Raw genomic sequence first — 18,032 nt, forward strand, 5'->3', positions numbered from 1 at the left:
CATAGAGCCTCCCTGGAGCAACAAGTATGCTGCCTGTATGCCAGCAAGACAGTACCATGAAAGTAAGAAGTTGTGCTTCAAGAGATAGGAGGTGACAGTGTTGGACAGTGCAGCAGCTGATGAAAGGCAATAAAGAGGATACAGGCTACATGACTGTGATGTTACTCTGATTGCACTAGTGATCTAGTCCAAGAAGGGGCTGGGGGGGAAAAAGTGCCCACCTGTAAAAAGAGAAAGTTGTTAGCTGTTCTTAAAGTACATTTTTTGGTGACTTGTGAGAAAATTAGCAGTCTCAGTCTAGATCCTATTGGACAAGTATCCTTGCAATATAGGCCACTAGAACTCACGCTGATTGTCCCTCTCATTGGCAGCCTGGGTGGTGAAGAGCTGCTCTGGCCCCAAAGGTGAGCTCCTGACAGGCAGGACAGGCTGACAGCCACAAGAGAAAGCTTGCTCTGCCAGTGGTACACTTGCTATCTGGATGGTCTGCTAGGCTGTGGATGTGATGTTATCTAAAAGCAGCAGAATTCTGTACCAATTTAAGTGGAAAAACAAGACTAACGGCCAAATTTGTACTCTTTGTGTCTTTTACTAATTGTGAAAAATAGCAATTTGCTTCTCCATCCTCCTGGCTTTACCATCTTCTTCATATCACTCCACTGACTTTTACTTATGGCTTCTTGGCTCTAATAATTTCTTAATGAACCAGACAATTATATTTTATTTTATTCTGTATGAGCTTCTTCTCGTCATTCATTCTTGTTTCCCTCCACTCCATTTCTACTCCAGGCAAAATTTATTTACAGTGGAGATGGGCTAGATGTGTATCATTCCAGACCTATTGTAAATGACCCTACAGATTCACCTGCACATCCCCTTTTCTAACCTAGAATGCATGCAAGGAAGTTCATATGGGGCTGTCCCCATACCCCATCCCCAAGTTAGTGGCCAAGAGCAGATGTCTGTAGAAGAGAACAGCAATGGACAGATAGGTGATGCTTCTCATGCGGGTGTTATAAACATGTCTGCCACTTCCCCCTCTGAGGTGGAAGTGACATGGCAGAAGCACATTAATCATTAAAAAGCAGATATTAACAGAGTCACATTGGGTCCATGGGATGAATGGACCCCTTTACATTTTCCTCTCAAACTGTTTTGATGGGAATGTTGATAATAGACAAGGTAAACTTGTTTGTACTTCATTCATTAATAAAAAACTATAAACTGCCCTGCCTCCCCTCCCCATAGGCAAGGTACTTGAGGAGATGCCAGACAATTAAAGTACTTAAGACAGTAATTACAGTCAAATATACAACAAAAATAAAATCACTGCACATGATTTTTTTCATGCTCGGTTTTGTTCTATGCTTTTATTAAACCGCAATTCTTGCCTCATGATTGAACAGGAATTTCTCAAATGGTAATACCAAATTGTTTGACAAGCTTGCTTTGGTTCATCTGTGTATTTAGTAACCTCTTTGATGGTCTTGCTGCTGAATTCATCCCAGCTCAGACTCCTGCGTTTTAGACGTATCTTGCTATATAAAGCTGCCGTACCTCTGAGTCTTAGCACCAATCAGTAGGGAGGTGATACCAATGCTCTCTTGCAACTTTTCCTTTCCTATTTTTTCTTGCTGGTGTTCTTACTATACAAGGAGTCGTGTCTCTGATTACTGTGTTGCTTAGAAGGGAAGACTGAATAAAGCTGAGGTGTTCTGTTGGCTTCAGATATTTAAATTGGAGCTGATGCATTTTAAACTTCAGAAATTAGCGTCCACAAGCTTGACTTGTGAACCTATTGAATGAGTTAGCATCCTGCAGTAGAAACTTGTGTGTATGCCAACTCAACATATTTTTAAGTGAAATTCTTAGTGATTTCAATATTCCAGATAAAGTACACTTTAAAAAGACAGAAAGTTAGCTGTAATGAGATCCAGCTGGTGTGCATAAACCTTTCACATCGCGTTACATAGTTAAGTTGGTAAGTAATGTATGGGGAAAAGTTCCTGCTGCTTATTCTTTTGTACTGGAGTTTTACAAGGCTATATAAATACTGTAAGAATTTAAATGGAGGAAACACAGGATTAGAAGCAAACAACAGATGATAAATGGTACAAAAATGTCATAAAGCAAACCTGTAATATTATCCTTTTGGTACTTAATATATATAACGACTGAAACCTGACAGTGTTCTGAATGTCACCTATGTTAAAATAGCTCTCATAAGAACAATTTCCAGTTGATTGGTTTGATTAACGTGAGTAGTTTAAAAGTAGGTCGTTTTATGCTGGATGGTATCAGAGTGTGGATTCCCTCAGAGTAATGTTTTGACTGGTCTTTTTATTCAGTAAAATCTGCATCGCTGTGGTATTCAAAGCAGAGGACAGGCTCACGGGCTCCTTACCATAACTTAGCAACCTGTTCTCCTTTATACAAACTGTAATTACAGAAACATAAACTACATCTTCATTTATTTCAATGGTAAGAGCATGGGAGAGGAATATGGGAAGGAATTCTTTGTGCCGCCATCAATTTAGTTGCCTACCTTGCAGTTGTTTCATAAACATCCTAGAAAGCTCCTGAAAATACTGAATGTGGAATGTGCCAAAAGTGGTTAAAATGAAAAACTTTGTCCTCTGACAGACAAGCCCTGGCAAATCTTAGCTTGATGTTACTGCCCTCGGCTGCCCTCCTCCTTTGTGGAAGGCTTTTGCTCCCTTGTGGAGTCAGCAAAAGGAACTGTGTGCCTGCACTTCAGCAGCTACAGCTAACCTTGGTCAAGGGATTATTTTTTGGGTGCTGTCATTGTCACCAGCAAACTGAGTTGCCGCACTTAGTCTGTGAACTGGAGGAGGCAGGAGCATGTAGTCTGTTTTGCCAGTTTTGCCATGGGGGTGGTAGCCCTGGGGAAAGGAGTGGTTAAAAAAGAGTAGTCCGAAATTGCACAGCTATTTGTTGCATGATGATGTCTAAGCCCTCAGCTATCCTCATTTAAAGGGAATGGTCAGGGAGGTATCGTAACATATTAAAGCTTAGGTAGTTGCTCTTATGAAAAGTGTAATTTACAGTAATTGCCACTTTTAATAATGAACTGATCTATTTGAGATGGCTCAATGCCCGCTAAACAGTTAAAATGACAACTTAAGATGCTGTTACCAATGTAAGTATATTGAACTTGATCTGTTCGGAAGATATTGTGGGGTGATTTCCATAGCAAAGGTATATCAGGCTTAGGCACCCTTCTAGAGAAGGGAAACTGAATTTTGAACTAGAAATAAACTTTCATTAGCTCAAGATTTATTCAATTAAATGTGAAAGGAACATTCAGAATGTAAGTGAATAATAAAAAATTTCTGGTTTTGTGGGTTTGTAAGTTCTCATAAATCAGTCAGCAAGTTCCCAGTCATGACAACCACATGTCCCATACTGACATTGCAGCCACCGCGAAACTCAAGAGAAGGATGTAATCAACCCTTAATAAGAGTGGCAAGCCAAATGAGTAGCATTAAAAAAACAAGGTGGTGTCTTGCAGATTTCTGACTTAATTTTTTGCAGGCTGTCAGTACACTGACAGACTCTTTAAAAAATCTCTCACTTTCCTCTGTGGGTTCCCACCTTGTCCCCTAGTAAAGCAGCAAGCAAAAATCTTTTATGGGGCTTTGTGTGGAGAAAAATGGGCTGAAGGCCTTTAATAGCTTATAAACAAGGATTGACATGGCTCAATATTTTGTGGTCCTTGTTTTTAAGGAAATGCTCATGTAAAATATGGAAAATAGGTTAAAAGTCAAAGCAGTGATGATAATTGATCCTTTGTTTTTCTTACTGCTCGGGGGGCTGAGATCCCCTCTGCTCCTGGCAAAGCCAGCACAAGGAACGGGGCTGCACTGCTCAGAGTCAGCCCTGACTCAGGATTTCCAGCAAAGGTGAGCTCTAGGCAGGTAACACCATATCACCCAACTGTCCTGGATAAAAAAATGAGGATAGGAAGCATTGCTGCTCAGTAGTCTCGGATCACTTGGCAGTGCTATGCTTCTCACCAGCTTCTCGCTGTGTACAGGACCTGTGAATAGCCAGCGGACCTGCCAGACCATTAGGAGCAGTGACTGAAGGTGCTGATGGGGATGACTGAGTGCCCAACATCTTGTGTGCTTCTCCTGTGTGATGTGGTCTCACTAGAGGTGAGGTGAGAGTTTACTTCAATCTTGGAAGCGGCTGATTCCAGTGCTCTGCTGGCCTCTAGTCAAATGCTGGCCTGAACTGACCCTGCTTGGCTTGAGATCCAGAGGGATCACAGTGCAGCAGGAATAAGAGGCACTTTGTTCTCCCTTGTAGATACACCGTGATTAAACTTGGTAGTCATGAGGCTAGATTTACTGCTGTGCTCTCGCTGTTTGGCATTGCACAACAGCACAAACACCCAGAGAGCGAGCAAATTTGATCCGTGTTTCCTAAGGATTGTGAAATTCTCCTTCTGTACAGATTTGCAGGCTGAATTTAAAGCATGATTTATAAAAGGGGCCTTTTCTCTTAGAGTAAATGTGATTGCCCTTTCTGTAGGGCTGCAAGACAAATGTTCTTAGTCTGCAAGGGAACTTTTTCAGCGTGCTATCCTTAGTGTGGTTTTGGCTCATCTTCCCCGATGTACACTTCACTAACTTAAAGCTATTTAACTGAGATGCAAAAGAAAAATACCATTTTTTCAGCATTTGGGCCTCATGAGGGCATACAAAAAATACAGAGCAAGGCAGGCATTTGTTTTCGCTGTTCCTCCAAACTCTGCTGTGATTCTTATTTTTGGTCAGTTTCCTCCGTCTGCCATTGCAAGTAGACTTTCTCTTGCTAATCTGTTGCCTGAAATACTCTTTGTTCAGGAAAGCAAGTCTCTTTCTGTTGTAATCAGGGCTAGGAATTCAGCTGCAGGGTCACTCTTGGTGCTGTAGAGTTCACTGGCCATGTTTTGCTTCTGGCAGTCCTAGCTTTGGCCCCTTTACACAGATCAATGCCAGGCTAACCCCATTTATTGCTACTACTGAATCAAAACTCTGCTTCTCCTATTTAATTTAGCTCAAAATAGATGTAATGCAAACAAGCGTCAGCATGGCAAAAGAGCCAGAAGAAGGGGAAGAAGAAAAAAAATGCACTCAGGGTTTTTTTGAATTAAATATACTAAATGGTGCCAGGCTTCAGATGGGAAGAATTAGTTGACATTGTATCATTAGACCCTTTATAAAAATCAATTGTCATCATTGATTCTAATTTGCATGTGAGTATTAGAGTTTATCTGCTTGTCTTCCGTTCCCTTTTTGTGTTTAAAATCATTTCTGATGTAACTGCTACTGCTTAAGCTCAGCCATGCATTCAGATTTCTGCTGGGTTTCTTAGTCCCAGATGAACTTCCTGGCTTGCTTCGTTGTGCCCTGACTAGGTGAACCTCCATCCTTATTACTAGATACCACAACGTCAGCATCCTAGAAACTTCCAGACTTGCTTCTGGTCAAGTGAAGTTGCTGTTGGCAGGAGTGTATTATTCTTGGTGAATCTACTTGCTGCATTACTTTGTAATGCTCATCACTGTGAGATGGGTTAAGAGGTTTTGTTGAAGCAAATGTGTGGCAGGCAAGACTCCTGTGGCTATCAAATCCTGTGACTGTAATATAAATTTTTTCTTATCTGTGGCACACCTCAATATGACAAAGTATTGGGCTTCTCAGTACCTTACTTGAATTTTAGATGACAAGACCTTCATGGCGTGGTTGGCATCCAGCCGTCTTTCCTGACCAGGGCTGGAGTTAGGAATTCCACTTCTTGCCACACCTCATTCCACACTGCTTGTCAAATATGTGGAATAAGGTGCACACATACCCTCATCCATTGTTGCTTTCCAGACTGAAGTTCTGTTCATTGTGCAAGGCAGAGCAGGTGGAAATGATAAGGGTTAGTGTTTTTGCTGAAAAACAAAACAATCTTGCGTCACATCCTTCCACTCCAACCCCTCTCCACACAGATAAACCTCTCCTCAAGCTATTCCCCTTCAGTTCTTGAACTCTAGGTTGGTGTTCATCAGAAGTCAAGCATTCAGTTGAGTGTGTTTGTAATGGGATGGAAGATAGCTGAGACAATCTAAAATTCAGGAATTGTTGCTGAACTTAAGTTCTGTTACAGTCTACTAGATGATCACCAGAAAAGCCCCGAAACCTTTCCTGTTTATTTCAAATGCTCTTTTATTTCTGACATTACAGTTCTTCTGTTGCTGAACCAAGCTTCTCAAATATTTGTTCTGAAGGGGAGACCTGTCAAATGTTTGGCATTTTTGGAGGGCTTGTTTTGGGTTTTTTTGACACCCCCCCTTTTCTCCACTCTTCTCAATTTAATGCCTCCTCATTCTTCTGTTTGCTCTTTTCTTTTTCTTGCAGGGCTTTGTTGTTCCAAAAGGGGATGCTTTGGTTTTCCCACTACCAACATTCGCTTGGTGTGCCTGCCCCCTTTCCTTGCCCTTTGCAGCAATGCTAGTGCCTTGGCCTCTGCTTTCCTCCCCTTCTGCACTAGGGAGGGAGCTGATGGTTTGCTGCACTGCTCCTGGATAGGAGACAAGCATCAAGTTAAACAGCAGGAGGACAAGCATGAAATGAGACACAAGCTCTAAGGCCTTCCTGATGTTTCCCTCAAACTTACATGGTTCCAGATAAAATCCTTTGCAGTTATCTCCCAGACTTTATCTGGAACTGGTCTTTAAAGACTCTGGATGTGTCACTGTTTACAATTGTCCCTTTATCTGCTCCTTTACCTGTCAGCTCCTCTTATTGTGATGGTTTCTTCCACTTTTCATGTATCTACTGGAATGTGGTGGGTTTTTTGCATATGGTTTTAAAATTTATTTCATCATACTTGGTGGTTGTCTGTACCTGATACTTTCTCATACTTTTGATACTCAAAACTGCTCTTTAAATGCTTTTCTTTGTTTTTTTAGATCTTTTTTCCCCAGTCTTGATCCTCAGTTTTGATCCTTCTTTAAAGTCGTTTTCTTCTCTATTGCAGAAAAGAAGTGTAGTTCAAAACTGTCAGTTTGGGCCTATAGAAGATGTTTACCCTTAGCAGCATGGTCTTACTGGTTATTACCACTCAAGACATTCAGTGAGTTTGTTTTCTCTAGCTTTGGTTAAATGAAGTCTTCCCCTGCTTCCCCACAAACCCAACAAAAGATTTCAAGTCTTATTTTGAATGAGCGTAAGTTCATATAAAGCTTAGTGCCTCATCAGCAGTTTGAATTACCTGATCTGAGCCTTCTGGCAAGGGCCAGCTTCTCCAAGAGCCTCGTTAGAGAACAGCCTAACAGAAGAGACATTTACTTCATACCTACATGCTTTTATGGTGGTTGCCACAGCTGTGGCAAGTGACAGTCTGTGTCCAGGGTTGTCTCACTTGATTTCTGTATGTTTTGGAGATAACTGTATTATATTTATCTTTCATTTTCTTGTTGAAGCAGCTGTTTGTTGTTTGAATTTTGAGCTGTCCCTTGGAATCATCTAATGATGTGATTCTTCTCTGTGCCATAACATAGCTATATCTACTATCAATTTATGCTAATGTGTTATTTTCAATTTTATTGAAATGTGTTGTACATTGGAGGCAATAAAAGCCAATAGATAGAGAAAGTGAGACAGGCATTTCTCATTGATTGACAGGCATAGACTTTTCTGCTTCTTTAAATATTTTCATGTCTTTTTGTTGCCCAATCACTGGTTCTTTGTGTTTTAGTAATGACCAGAGAAGAATAAGTGCAGATTTAGAAGCAGGCTGTGCAGTCCAAAGAAGTGCATATTGCATATAATGTAAATTTCATCCACTCTTCTAAGGTTATATGTATGATCTGTTTTGGCATTGGATCAAGTAAAAACCTTCTAATATAAAATAAAGAGTTTGCTGAAGTAGTTAGCAGAGATTGTTCATCTACAATTAAATAGTGGATTGCTGCTTCATGAGGTTGGTGGGGGCAATGATGGCTTCTGTTAGCACATGGATATAGATTCAGGGTTAATCACCCTTGTGGGCAAAAAATGCTAAAATTAGCTGCCAAATGGATGTGTTTATCATATGAGCTACAATGACTACTTGGAGAAATCCCTACAGGTTTGAAAACAATAATAATCAAAATTGTATTTCTTAGCCATGGATCTTAGAGTATCTTTTACATATAATGGAATCAAACGAACCAGATCTAAAATATGCTTTGTTCATATGCCATATGGTCGTTGTCTTGCCAAGCACTCTGTTTGCCTGCCAGAGCAGACTCCTGTGTTCTCCTTTCCTTGAATCCTGCCCTTCACACTAACAAAAAAAAATTGCTGTGTGACCCCCATAGTCATATGCTCACCATTCCCTTTTCCCCTTCATCCCTAAATACTTCTCCAGTATTTAAGCAAACTTCAAACACCTGAAAAGAGGTAAAATTAAGTAAAAGCCTTTGTGCACTACTGCTTTGAAGGAGCCTTTTGAATTTAGCCACAGCTGTATTTAGCTTAATTCAGGACTTCAGCCCCTTCCTACCAGCCACTCAAAAACATACCGGCTGCTCTAAGGGATTTAAAATCCAAAGATGGACAGATTTTATTATGAGGTGGGGGTAGGGCAGTATCTGGGTCTCTGATGGTTTTGGGTTCAGGTCCCATGCGCCACATGGATAGCCTGTTTCCAGAGCTCTGGGGAGAGGTGCTGTGTGTTGCCTCATATGTGTATTTTTAGCAGAAGGCTGTTTCCTGACCCCATACAGTGAGCACCTGTGTGGTGTTATGCTGCCTGTCCCAAGGTATTAAGTAACCCACAGGCATTTTGAAATAGGTAATGATGATATGATTTCTCTCATGATAGTGTTTGGGTTTTTTCATTCTCCTGATTGTTGTGAAATCTGTAGGCTGATAATTTCAATGGGATTTATGAGAGGAGAGGAAAAACTCCCAGCTAGCCCTGGAAGTGCATGGGATCATAGTAGAGATGAGTAAACACTCCCTATTACAGTCCGTCTTAACAAAGACTTCCAAAAAGCCTGTCATCTCAGCAAATTCAACTTTTACCCTTTCCTTGCACTGTTCTCCCTCTCGGCAGTCTCTGTCCCTCCGCTGGGGTTTTGATAGATTATCATTTTTGAGAGACAGGGATGTTGCTTTGCTAAGTTCAGCTTCAGAGACGTGTTGGGAGGGGAAGTAGATGAGACAGGAAGAAAACAGAGCAGTGACACAGAGCTCCTAAATGTCAGTTCTTTTTGCCCATAGTGTTTCATCAATACTGGAGCAAGGGATGTATAAGATTACAGTTTCACACCCTATTTCCAATTCTCTACCAGACTGAGCTGTAACTGTCAAAATTGTGGTTTCGTTTACATCTTCATAATAAATTAGATAATTAAAAGTGTATGGCTTTAAAGCACTTCTGTGCCTTTTTTCTGCAGTCAGGTTATAGATGAAGCTGTCTGTTTTACTAGCTAGTCTCATAATTACCAAGTGGATGCAATGTCTTCAAAATTGCAATTCCATCTGAGAATATTTTATTATTGGTTGCTGCCAGAAACATCTGGAGAGTGCTTAAAGCTCTTGTGTGTTAGAACATTTCAAAGACATGGTTTTATCAGATCCTCGTATTTTGACCCTTTCCTCTTTCCTCTTCATATGGCCAGAAGAGCTAATAGAGACTTTCTTAAGCCTGGTAAGGTGATTCTAAATACAAAATTCATTGGATAGTACAAAGGTGGGGTTTTTGTTGTCTGCGTGGTCAGCCTGAAGTAGATAATGTTCTTTGATACGTTTTTGGACATATCTTCTCTAGATGGGTCAGTGTTATTTCTTTCTGCTCCTAGGCAAATTAATAAACCAAATTTAAAAGTGCAGAGGGAAGCAGGCAGCTGGCTGATTCAAAGGGAGAGGCTATGTTTTTCATCACCACCCTTTCAAAGTCTCTCTGAATCAAAAGAACCATTGGATTGCGAAGGCAAGACCTATGCCACACCAGAAGCTCCCAGTTCAGCAATTTTCCCAGGGTAAAATTATAACTCATGTTTCCTCAGCACAGGCTGTAACTGGCAGCGTTCCTTCTACTTCTAAGGGTGAAATTGCTGGGGGGGGGAACAGACATCTAATGTGCCTCTGGAAGTTTTACGATGGGTGTTAGCCTCCTTTTGTGGAAAGGTAGATGTTCTTCTGGAACATACCCAAGGGCAGGTGCTATTCAAACTGGAGTATAAATTGACTTCAAATAAAGCAGTACAGGCTTATTTTTGTTCCATTTGTGAGTCAAATCTAAAGAAGAAAAAGCCGTTTCTCAAATTGTGACAGTTCATGACAATCTTCCAGTTATCCCACTGAAGTCTACCTTTTTATGGGTCTTTAAAATCTTCAGATACAACTGCAATTCAAGACATTAATCTTTATTCAGGTACTGCTGATAGGATCTTACCTTGCAAACAAAACAGTGAGATTTTAGCAATGCTTGTTTTCTAGTGTTGCTTCTCACCAGAAGATTATTGGGCAAATTGCAAACTTGGTCCAAAAAGGTGGTAACCTGTTGGTTTCTTTCCCACTCAAATCTGAACACCATTTGTAAGGATTTGTTTAACTTTACATTCAAATAAACCAGCATGGTTCTGGCAAACAGAAGTCCTTTCCTTCTAAACCCAGGAGGGAGTGTTTTTTAATTTTTCCTTGTCCTTTTCTTATGCAAAAACTGTTACAAAATATGTGGAGTGCCTGCTAGAAGTGGATAAAAGGCAACAGCACTTGAGTGAAAAGTCTGACTAAAAATTACATTATTAATATATCTCAACCTAGAAGTAGTCTACCTGGGAGCAGTTGGAAGATGGATTCCAATGTTCCCCTGTTCCTTCGCATATCTGTTCCTGGTCCAAACCCCATGTACATGCATGGAGTGGAGGTGTCTGTCACACTCCTGGCTTCACTGGTGCAGGAGATGAGCTGGGAGATTCTCCATCCCTCACAGAGACAATGGGAGCTGTTGACTGCTCTGTGCTGGGCTATTCCCAGGGACTGGGGAGAGCTGACCAAATGGCTGCTTCATTCAGGGAGGAGGTGTAGATTCTGAATGGAGCCCCTGAGTACGTAGCTATGTTATCTGCAAAGGAGCTGGCAGGCCGCATCTCTTGCAGCAGGGATGAAATGGTCCAAGGTATTTGGATCTATGCTGCTCGCTGGAATGAATGAAGCCTTGTATGGAGGGGAGCTAGTCTGTCATCTCTGCCCTTTTTGTGCATGTTTTCCTATGAAGTACAGGTAAATTCACGTTGTTTCTGCTACCCGATGTTTGATAGAAGTACGAGAAGAAAAGCGACCTATTTTCCAGGTTTAAAGGAAAGTAAATGAAACTGTCCTCAGGGCAGCAGAAGCAAAGACTTCTGTGTCAAGCTGTAGTGTTGTGGGCAGGACTGCTAGGCTGCTAAAGGCTCTTCACACCTGGCAGCCTTTCCCAGGGACTGCTCATCTTTTAACAGCATTTTTGGTTTGGTGGGGGGTTTTTGTTTGTTTTCTTTTTTTTTGTTTTGGTTTTTTGTTGTTTTTTTCTGTTTGGTTGGGGGTTTTTTTAAGTGTCCACAATGATTGCAACCTTTCTCTGCTCAGACCGAGGGATGTCTTGGAACTTACTGGCTTGTTTCTGCAGTATTTGACAAGATCCCCTTTTGCATGTGAGAATAAAGAAGTCTGAGTGAAGGTCACTGAGGCACTTCTGCTATATACCGCATGAAATATTTTGAACTGGGCATGTCCAGTTAGCGAAGGCTCAGGCTGGGGAGTTATGCTTTCGTTTGGTCACTCCTAACTCACTTTTATTGCTAATTTGAGTAGAAGCTAGTGCAGAACAGACAAGCTGTTGGTGGAGCGAGTGTCCTGAAATGCTGGCTATCCAGTCTGCTCCTGTCATAGGACACCATTAGAAGCATCACAGCAGGTCTGTTGACCTTTGGTTCGATGACCTCCTGCATCTAAACCATGTCCTCCAGCATGGTTAGGGATCTTTTTGCTTGCTGCATCCTGGGGTAAACACCCTGTGATTATACAGTGTTAGGTGGGCAGTGGTGTGCTGTGCAGTAATTGAGAGCAGCTTTCAAATCCAGTTTTGCTTGTGAATTAAATGGGTGCTTTCACTGAGTGAGAATTGAATCAGCACATCTGAAAGCTGTAGAAGTTGTCTCCTTCCATTGAGAAAGCAAAAGTGGCTTGTGGAAGCATGTGCATTTGGGGATAGTGAATCTGGGCTGGACCCCCAAGTTACATGTGTTGTTTTTTTTTTTAATAGTACACTGTGTTGGATGTATTCCAAAGATCCTGCTTGTGTTATGGGCTTAAGTTAAGACTTGCTTGACCCAAGCATAGAAGGGATGCTGAGCAAGAAATTGGCAGGCAGTGCAGAAGAACAAAGCTTTACTTGCAGGGCCTGAATATAATAAATGACAACATTTTGACTGTCCTCAGCACTGCTTAACCAAACAAACAAGGGGCTGAGTTAATCTTCCAGTAAGAGTACAAACTTATAATGTATCTCAAGGGAGGTATTAAACTTTTGTCTGCAGTTTTGACGCTTAGGTAGATCTTCAGAGAAGTTTATAAGCACTAGAGAAGGTACATCCTGTCTCTGTAAACTTGACTTTTTCCAGGTTTTTGGACTCACCTTTACTGCTGCCCTGATATAAGTACAGGTCTTCATTTGACTCCTGCCGTTATCCATTAATTCTTTTTCTCCAGTTAGAGATTTTTCTTAAGGTCTCAGTGACCAATTTCTGTTGGTGTGGTTAGAGCTGCTCTGCTGAAGTTAGCTGTGTGCTGTAGACTTGGCTACTGGACACTGGAATTAAAGTGTCTCTAAGCTCTTGTCCAAGGGTATTTTTTTACTGTCATGCATCTCCAGGTAGGCAACTGTCTCCATCCAGCACAAATACCTCGCTTCCTTCAGCCCCTTGCCTTGCATTTGGTTCTCTGCACCTGTGTCATTTATTCTAGGTCCCGATCCGCTCTGAAATCCCAGCAAGGCTCATTTTACCAAGGAGATGCAACCACAGTCTCTCCAGCACTTGCAGCACCTAGCGAGTGCAGCACCTAGCAGTGCCAGCATCTCAAGGAGGAGAAAGCTGTGAGCAGCCAGCATTTGGGATGTGCAGCAAGGGACCCCCATCTTGAGGGGCCAGATCAGCACTCCACCCCAGAGCCAGTGCTTCAGGGACACGGAGAATGTACCAGTTAAAATTGTCCCATCAGGTAAGTGCTTGTGACAAGAGGTGCATTTATCAACTTTGTAGGCTTGATCTGTATTTGGACTATTGCAGGATACAGAGAGCAGCCTAACACTGTTACTGACACCTTCAGGAAAGGGTTTCAGCCAAGGTTTTGTTTCATGCTGACCTATACCTTATATGTTAGCTATGATGGACCCCTCTGGGCATCTCTGTCCCCTCTCTCAAGCAGCCTTGTGGCATCCACCTTTTTCTAAAATGCATTGCTGTATGTATTTCTGCAAATAATACTGAGTGCTGCAAGCACGGCACTTGTGATGAGAGGAGTGAGCAGCTGCATGGCATAGTTGCAGGTCTTCTTCTGCCCTTAGGTGCCTCAGCATATCGAAAAAACCTTCCAGCTTCTCAGGCTCTCCATTGTATTTGACTGTCTTGTATAGGATAATTTGACCTTCTGTCATATGTTGAAAGACATTCAGGGTTTAAAATGAGGCTTTTCTTTCAGAGATCTAAAATATTAATTCTAGTACTATTGTTAAGTCTCAGGGGACCTGGTATCTCGGCTTGCTGTGCCACTCAATTGCAGCTGATTGTGCTTTGGGCCCATTTCTCCTGTGACACTCAAACACAATTGTTCTGGAGTTTTGCCTTATAAACATAATTCCTAATGTTCAGACTCAGCAATCCTAAACCTTGCAGCTGCAAGAGGAAGGCAGTGGAATTATATTGATGAAAGGCAAAACATGACAGTGCAATCGGCATATTTTCGCTGGGGAAAACAATGGGCTATTTCTTTGTTTTGCAGGCCCAGTGGCAGCCGTAAAGCCCAGCCATGTCCTCAGGGAGCTACCAGCCACTGGTGTAATGGTGAAGAAACAGAAGAAAAGGCGTAAATGTGCTCACATGTAAAGACTTTTTGACAAAGATCTGGGCAACTTCTTTGTGCTTCTGGGCTCTTCAGAATGAAGGTGAAGAGAAAGCACCGTGATGGCATGCACACCTTGAGACCAAAATGCAGTTTGTATGCTCTGTGTTGTGCATGGGGTCATCTTTGACCATCTTGCAGGGCTCTGTCTGAGGGGCCAGCACAACCTGATATCATCTGTGGATGCAGAGTACCAGGGCCATAGCCAGAAAATATGATGTGAGGACATCACCAGCCCACAGAGATGCCCACGGTGGCAGTTTCCCCTTCCAGCAGGACAAACACCGGGGCTTCTTGGACACATAGTCTCTGTATATCTGCCTGCTTGCTACACCTTCCAGAAGTGCTGTTTGTACTGATATTGTTTATGTTGAATAAATGCTTTCTCCAGCTTCTTTGTTGTGGCAACTGTTTTTGCTGAATTGAAAAAAGTGGGGGGTACTTGTTTAAGCGTTGTGGTAAGACGTGACCATGATTATATTTTTAATCTTTAATGAAATGTTTGTTTTGAAAAAGTGCATCTTCAAAATGGGGACACTTGTGCAGGAGCCAAATCTGATACTAGTCCTAATGTTCCTGGTTTGGATGAGGGTCTTGAGCTGGGCTTTCCCCATCCCACAAGCACCCACAAGCATCAGCCTGCTGTTTATTTCAGAGTGTAGGTGCATAGCTGTTCATGATACTTGAGTGATTTCTGCTTTGTACTGGAGGAAAAGAGATTTGTCACCAACTTCTAAAGGTTTTTTTGCTGTTTGGATTCATTCCCTGTACAGTGGGATGTGTGTGTTCAGAGTTGACTCTTCTACTGGAGGTGGCCAATGTAGATGTGCTAACAGCTTTTTCCAACTCTTCTGGGCACCAAGCTTTTGTAAGGAGAGACATCTCTCTGATGGCTTTCTGTTGTGGAAAAAGGATAATGAACATAGGCTGATTTGATGCTTTAGAATGAACTACTGCATGATTATTGTTTCTAATGTCTAGAAGCAATAAGACAAGCTTGTCCTCACCTCCCCTCAGAAAAATCCAAGAGAGTTTGAAAGAAATAAATTTGAGTTTCTCAGCAGAAATAATTGCTTGGGCTGTGGCAGGGAATATCCAATAACTAATACTGAGTAGCACATATAGTCTTGCTTGAGCTGGGCTGGCTCACAGCAGGGAAGATGTTGGCTGTAATAACCCCAGCCAGCAGCATCTTGACCTGTAACCTAAAATGATCCCCACTTCCAGTGAGTCAAGTAGAATGTACTTGAATGTCAGTCCTTCTGTGTATGAGCTCAGGTTGTCTTGTAGTGGCATGGTTTTTGTCAAGGTTTCAGACTTAAGAGGGGAACTGAGATGACTTTACTCAAGACCACAGCATGTAAATAATACTTCTGACAACAGTGCTAATATTTTGAGGGGAAGAGTAAGCCTCCTGTCTCTTAAATTTTGTACACTTAGGACACTGTAATGACTCACATTCTTCAGATATCTCTTATTTCTTCCACTTGCTACCAGAAGATTGATATGGTTCCTATATTATTCTTGCTTGGTAGACCAGTTGCATGAGTGCACATTTCAGCCCTGCAACTACTATGTTTTTTCAACCCAGGTGTAAAGGCTTATTCTTTAACAATATTCTTGAATGGAGTTGAGGAGAAGATGGTATAGAAGAAACAGGCAGGGAGGAGAAGAGATCTGAAAGCTCTTCTCCATGATCCTCAGTACCCTTTGGTAGGAAAACTTCTAAATCATACAGATTTTAGTAAATACTAGGAGGAGTAGTTCAGGGAGGGCTGCTTTTGCTTCTGTTGAGGCTATAAGAGGGCTTGCCTAGAGCAGAAAATGTGAAGCAGGTTCAGATATACTCAAAAGACCTGTGCCTGTGAACTACTTGTTGTGGAAAGACTCCTTCAAATATCATCAAGAAAGTGGACAAGCCCCAAACTGCACTAACAGAGCAGTGTTTCTGATTGCTGAACCAACACTGAAAAGTTTTATACAACCTAAATGCCTTTAACCTGCCTAGCACACAGATTTTTGGCCCTTTTGAGTACATAGTTTCAGTAATACATTAATTCTGAGTGGAAATGGGAACTAATTTTTATGAGAAGCTATTGGGGGGGGAATCATCTTTGAATACTAAGAATGATAAATGTTTTACAGGGTATTTGAAGTATTTTGGTTCATGGGAACTGTTGTAAAACTGACAATTTCCTGTTCCCACCTAATTTTTTTTTCTTGTAGGATAAGTACTAAAATATTTGAGAAAAAAAGCTATCATTGACAGACTGTTGACAGGTCAGGAAGGTCACTGCCCATCCAGCCACTGCAGGTGCTAGCCCTACTTTGTGTCCTACTCATGAACAAAGCTGATGCAGTTCCTGAGGCAGACAACAGCCTCTGGGATCTCCCATGTGGGAACAGCCATGGCTGAGCTCTGAACCCATTTCTGGGTGAATGTCTCACCTGCTTGATATCAAGAAAGGGTTCTGAAGAGCTTTTTGATACTTTTTGTTGTCAGCTGTTCTACATAGCTTAGTAGATCCCATTGAGTTTAGTTTCTATGACTTTTTTCTCTCCTCCTGTAGTTCTTTCTAAGGAATTATATTTGTAGTCACATTAGGTGGTAGAAGATTAATAATTTACCAGCAGTACCTTGTTATTACCACTTTTTACCAAAGCTTGTTCACTTCCATGTTTGCAGTAATCCGATGCAAGGCACGTGTTTCTGCACTATCCATTATCCATTCCATAGCTGAACTAAACAGTGATTTTAACTAATGCAATGATATAGCTCTAGTCTGTTAAATGCCATACCCATTGGATGATGACCTTCTGTGCTGTGACTGTGATATTGCATTGTGCCACATTAAAAAAACTGGGTTTTTTTAAAGTACCTGGTTCTCCGAATCCCGTTTCTGCTTTAATTTCTCTGGGGCAACTGCAGTAGAAATACCATTGCCTAATTTCAAAGTGGTCTCCAAAAGAGTAGTGAACTGGTTTTATCCAGGGAAATATGTTTTGTGAGCTAAGACTGGAGCAATCTTAACATTATTGTGCTTAATAACTAAACATTGAGAAGATGGGCATTGTTTCATGAGATGCAATAAATGCAGGTACCTTGAAGAGGAAATGTTGAAAAGGAGGAGGCTGAAATAAGAGAGCAAATGGTTTTATTATAAAGCAGCGTTATTTCTTGGGAGTTTTAGTAGGCAAACTAAATGGCAGATTGGTTCCAACTTGGGTTTGGAAACTGGTTCCCTTTTCTTATGTTTTATGGAGTTTTTGCCTTGTAAAATGCCCACAGTCCTCCAACCTATCTCCCATCCTGGCAGTGGTGTTCGTACTACACATTCTTCTACTGCTTTGTACAGCCAGTGCTATCGCAGCTATGCTGAATGAGGTCCCAGCCTAACTACAATATTAACCCTGCAAATCTGTTCATTTTCTCTTGAGCAGCCCCAGGCAGGGTATACAGGAGAATGTGTCCAATTGAAAAACTATTACAGACTCGGTGGTGCTGCAGTGTGTTAAATTGCAAGAGAGCTGTGTTATTTCTGCCAGAGAGGATCCTGCTAAGGGAGATGGTGGTGTCTGTCTCATGCAAGTTACAGAATTTGTTTTTCATTTTAGTCTCAGCTTTCGTTGGTGATTTTATCTTTATTTTTGCCAAACCGTTTGTCTGCTTTTAAGCACTGAAATGTGTTCCTCAGACCTGCTGCTTTCCTCCTGCTAATTGTCCAACACATGCTTCCCCCCCCCGTTTGTATCAGTCCCTGCCTTCTTACTTTCACCTTTCCAGTTGTTGTTTTTAATTTTTTCTTCATTATTTTACTAAATACCGTACTGCAGATCAGTAGCATCTTGGGTGGTGGTTGTACCACATAGCATTTGTAGCAG

At 41.6% G+C, this 18,032-nt stretch overlaps 1 protein-coding gene across 5 annotated transcripts in view; it reads left to right on the forward strand.

Annotated features, from left to right (window-relative positions):
* Nucleotides 1-18,032, forward strand: part of KCTD1 (potassium channel tetramerization domain containing 1) — a 101,412-nt gene that overhangs the window by 47,096 nt on the left and 36,284 nt on the right. The window contains exons 1-2 of one of the 5 annotated variants that reach the window (XM_027674896.1): nucleotides 11,582-13,250; nucleotides 14,031-14,193. The exons of the other annotated variants lie outside the window; for them this stretch is intronic. Coding sequence (XP_027530697.1) covers nucleotides 14,188-14,193 — 6 coding nt within the window. The 5' untranslated portion in view covers nucleotides 11,582-13,250; nucleotides 14,031-14,187. Of the gene's footprint in view, nucleotides 1-11,581; nucleotides 13,251-14,030; nucleotides 14,194-18,032 lie in introns of those variants that run through there. 5 annotated transcript variants of the gene reach the window in all.

The sequence above is a fragment of the Neopelma chrysocephalum genome, unplaced genomic scaffold, assembly GCF_003984885.1.
Source record: "Neopelma chrysocephalum unplaced genomic scaffold, ASM398488v2 Primary Assembly neopelma1_22, whole genome shotgun sequence".
NCBI lineage: Eukaryota > Metazoa > Chordata > Aves > Passeriformes > Pipridae > Neopelma > Neopelma chrysocephalum.